Raw genomic sequence first — 5064 nt, 5'->3', positions numbered from 1 at the left:
GCCACCTATATATCCTATAAAGCCCTTGTAATTAACTAAGGAAAAAAAGAAAAAGATAAGGAAAGACAAACTATTGAAATTGTATTTGTTTTGTAACATGGAGAAATCTTTCAAACTTCCAACTCTAGATTTTTGCGATAGAGAGTTAAAACTAGGATCCCATGAATTGGAATTCATTGAGAGATGAAGTTTTCAAAGCCTTTCAAGAATATGGTTGTTTTGAGGTTATGTTTGATAAAGTTAAACCAAGAGCCTTACATGAAGAAATGAAAGAGATTTTCAACTTTCCATTAGAATTCAAAATGAGTAAATCATCTACTATGTTTGGTTACTTGGGACAAAATCCAGCATTGCCTCTCTATGAAAGATTGACAATTCAAGATGTTCTTTCTCATGGAGTTGCTAAAAAAATTGCTAATCTTTTCTGGCCAGATGGAAATCCTATTGTTTGGTATGTTAATTACTAGTTCATACCATATTCTTTAAAAGGGAAAAAATTCTGAAATATATCTGAAATTTGATCGAAATTGCTGTAACAATCCCAAATTTTGGGCATGACCTATTACTCATGCACTATTTAATAGTTTATTTTAAAAATATATAAGTGTCTAGCTAGACAAGTTAATATTTATAATGATGCATTATTTAGAATGTCCATGTGGGCATCTATATATCTTTAAAATACACTATTAAATAATGTGGGGTAAAGTCCTTTCCAAAGTTTGAGATTGTTACGACAATTTCAGTCTAAGTTCAGATATATATTTCGAACCTTTTTCCTTTCTTTAAATAAAAAACTCTGTTCCTAAACAATAAAATCGATCGCTAATTCTTTAATGATGGATTTTCAAAATATTATGTTATCTACGAAAATTTCAGAATGATGGATCGGACTACTTTAGTGACGAAATTTTTAGCTAATTTCAATTTATTTATTTTTCATTTTTAATTTTAGGATATTTGACTTTGTTAGGATCATTTTTTTCCTTTAACCATATATATATATATATATATATTTATTTATTTATATTTTGAAATTCAGCTTAATTACCACACTATAACAAATAAAGAATATTGCAGCAATAATATATATATATTTTTTGGTAACCAACAAGATTATATTAATCACCAAAGTGTAACCATTACATATCCAAGAGCAAAGTCATACCCAACTTGCTATTCTAAAAAAAAAACAGAGACAACTAGAACAAAAGAAAACTAAGCTAGCAATCTAAAACGCAAACTGATGAATGACTTGCATAGTTTTTTGGCTGGCCCTAACACAACAAATATAAGCAATCTCCCTGGCAAGAGATTCCCAAATTCTGCTATCCTTCTCAAAGATTCTGTGGTTCCTCTCAATCCAAATCGCATAGACATACTCAATATACACCAACTTAAAAATTTGGGCAGTTGGAGTTTTCCCTTTTGCGGCATCAATGATTCCCAAGACATATTGGCTCTAATTGTTGTAAGGAGCTTGTACAAATTGAATCCATTGTAATAACTTGCTCCAAACCTGTTGACTGTAAGGACAACTTGTATACATATGATCTCTAAATTCAAAATGAAGTTGGCACAAAACACACTTCAGCTCTATATCTAGTCTCCATTTTTTGAGTCTATCAGTGGTGTTTAGTCTGTTTTGCAGCTGCAACCACATAGTGAAGACTGCCTTTGGCCTGGCAAAGTTTTGAAACATCAAGCACTTCCATGGAACTCTCCGTTGGGGCCGAAACAAGTGAAAGTATAGTTGCTTGATCATACTTTTGTTCTGCAAGACTCTGGGCTGAAACTGTGAATAAACTTGTCTAGCCTCCAAAATTTTCTTTACCATTCAACAAGCTTGTTGGGAAATGATCACTTCTTGGAAAGGAGTTCTTTTAATATAGTAAGAATGCACCCACTTAATCCACAACTTATCTTGTTTATACTCTAGGTCCCAACAATGTTTAGCAATACCAGCCTTATTCCATGAGTGAAGATTAATCAAGTTGAGGCCACCTACTGATTTTGGAGAACAAACTCTTTTCCAAACCACCAAAGCTTTCTTGGTGATAGTATTAGTGCCCGACCATACGTAGCTTCTACAATGCACATCAATGAGCTTAATCACCTTAGAAGGAATAATAAACAATTGAGCCCAATAGGCTTGAATACCAAATAGAACTGATTGAACAAGCATTGCAGCAATAATATAATTGCCCTATAATTGTATTTTGCGGCAATAATATAATATAGATATTTATAATCAACACTCAATGTAAATGTCGCTAAAGACTTAATTAAGCAACTTTGAATGCAATGAAATTAACTTAATTACTCTTAAATATTTTTACGATAATAGAAAATCTATTACCACTAAATTAATTGTCTCTTTTGGTGTATTGCCAACTATATATATGTATATTTTGTCACTACACACAACCCTTTGTGTTTCTCAACTTATTATACTTTCATTTAACTTATTTTTTCTTGTAAATTTAACAGTGATATGGTACTTTCCTACTCTAAGCAATTGTCAATGTTAGAAAAGACAATAAGAAGAATGGTTATGGAGATTTTGGGAGTAGAGAAATACATTGAGGAGCAGAATGAATCATCAAATTATGTACTTATTTTCAACAAGTATAGAAAACCTACAAGGGATGAGAGTGGAATTGGATTGGCTCCACACACAGACAAAAATATACTAACTATTTTATTCCAAATTCAAGTAAATGGTTTGCAAATTCAAAGGGATAATGGACAATGTGTTGATGTTGAATTCTCACCTAATTCTTTTCTAGTCCTTGTTGGAGATGTTTTTAAGGTAATTGTTTCATATTCTTTTGTATATTCGATTCGATACAAAAATTAATTTAACATTTTCTTTATAATATTATTTTTTCTTGAGGTAAGGTCTACATACACTCAGCTCTTCTCAAACTTCATTTGTTGGATCGATCACATCGATACGTTATTGTAGTTGTTTTCTTATAGTATTAGGTAAATATGTTTACTATATATTCTATGCTCCTTAAAATATTTTCAGTGGAGCCCTTTGGGAAATATCTTAATGAGTGAGTGATGCATGAAAAGAGGTTACAACCTTTTGGAAATGAAATATTACTTCAGAAGATTTTCAATTATGAGCATTTCATCGTTAGTTTAGGTATATCAATATCTTAACATGTTTATATATGGGTTTCTCTCTTAGTGCTAATTAATTGAATCACATGCATACTTGAAAGTCTGAGGCTCTCTACATCATTAAGAAAAAATGATTTTTACATTGTTCGAATAGTACTTTTATTAGATGAGTTCAAGTTCTATGTACCACAATATAAAAAAAGGATAAGGGTCTGAAAAATACTCCAACTTTGGTCGGATTTGCTGTTGCGATATTAAATTTTCATAAGGACCTATTACCTTCCTAGACTATTTAATACCATATTTTTTTATCCCCTGAACTATTTAATAGTGTATTTTAAAGGTATATATGTGCCCACGTGGACACATTACTATTTATAAATTTTGTATTATTTTTTATGTCCATGTGGACAAATATATATGTTTAAAATACGGTATTAAATAGTCTAGGGAGATAATAGGTCCTCATGAAAGTTTAGTATCGCAACAACAAATCCGACCAAAATTGGGGGTATTTTTCAAACCCTTATCCCTATAAAAAACTTATACACAATTAAATCATTCAAAAGATAATTGCAAATAACGCTAACATGAATTGGTTAATCAAAAGAAATAATAAGTAATAATAAATTAAATTACATTAATATTATAAAAAAAATAAAAATTTCAGTGTATATCTTTGGAGTAACAATCATAACAGAGCTAGTCCAATATTCAAATATTTTATGGGAAACTAACAATATCTCTACTAAAATTTTAAAATATTTTTGCAGGCATGGACAAATGGTAGATTACATGCTCCTATTCACAGAGTATTGATGTCTGACAAGGATGAAGAAAGGTTCTCTATAGGATTTTTTACATTTCCCAAAGAAGGTTATCTTGTGAATGTCCCAAAAGACCCTGTAGATGAAGATCAGCCTTTGCTTTACAAGCCATTTGATGGTATAAAACATATTCAATTCTATAAATCAGAGGCTGGTCAAAGAGCAGGCCATGATAGTCTCAAGGCTTACTGATGTCGAAGTGGATTCAAAATTTGAATGCGACAAAAACATTTCTATCTTTAATTATATATAGTAACTATTAGTGTTGGAAATGTTTAATTATATATAGTAACTATTAGTGTTGTAGTTTTATGTACAATTTATTGTAAGCGTACTGATTATTATACTTTATTAGCAAAATTTGAATATTATTGAATATCATTAACCAATTAATTATAAAAGCATGAACTCCCTAACTTAAAACACCCAATTTAATTAGTATATATTTTATATTTATTTGTTCTATATTATATTAAAAACTGACACTTTTTCACATTGATGGGTAGTGACTTCTTCGAAGGATTGTGAATTTTTTAAAGAGTTGTGACTTTTTCGATAAGTTATGAAATTTCCAAATGGTTGTGACTTATCTAATAAGGCACGATAAGCACCATTTCATAATACCATTTGTTTGTCTATAAATATAGGTGTTTTTTTCACAATTTTAATCTACGAATTTTGTAAGTTTTCTATTCTTGTTCTTCTTCTTAAAACAAGGAAGATTGTGAGAATTGTTCGATTATGCAATTACAATATTTTTTGTTGGTAACTAGAAAGATCAACAAATATTAATGCAACAAGGAGAACTGAGTAACTCAACTTCAAACTGAAAGACTATCTAGATAATTAATATGTACTCATTTTTATTTTCGTAAATATACTTTTGCAGCAACTTCTACTTGACAAGAAGTTCAATGATTTTATGTTGCACAAACAACAACTTGGTGTTCAAGCTATGAAAAGCCTCAAGCTGTTGGAGAAAAAAGATTTGATCAACACCATGTTTGAAGAGTCCATACTAGATTTAATAAGTACTCCTCCGTTTTCAATTTATTTGTTGTACTTTTATTTTTATTCAGTTTAATATAGAATGTTCTTTTCTTTG

General features: G+C 30.1%; 1 protein-coding gene across 1 annotated transcript; it reads left to right on the top strand.

Moving 5' to 3' along the window:
* The first annotated feature begins 302 nt into the window (after positions 1 to 302).
* LOC107059722 (probable 2-oxoglutarate-dependent dioxygenase AOP1) lies at positions 303 to 4151 on the top strand. The gene is made up of 3 exons (XM_015306521.1): positions 303 to 451; positions 2491 to 2812; positions 3906 to 4151. Exons 1-3 carry the CDS (start codon positions 303 to 305, stop codon positions 4149 to 4151), a joined length of 717 nt encoding a protein of 238 aa, XP_015162007.1.
* Positions 4152 to 5064: the final 913 nt, after the last annotated feature.

Source organism: Solanum tuberosum, unplaced genomic scaffold (assembly GCF_000226075.1).
Source record: "Solanum tuberosum cultivar DM 1-3 516 R44 unplaced genomic scaffold, SolTub_3.0 scf00036, whole genome shotgun sequence".
NCBI lineage: Eukaryota > Viridiplantae > Streptophyta > Magnoliopsida > Solanales > Solanaceae > Solanum > Solanum tuberosum.
Note: the sequence above shows the minus strand (reverse complement) of the source record. Positions and strands in the feature narration are given on the sequence as shown.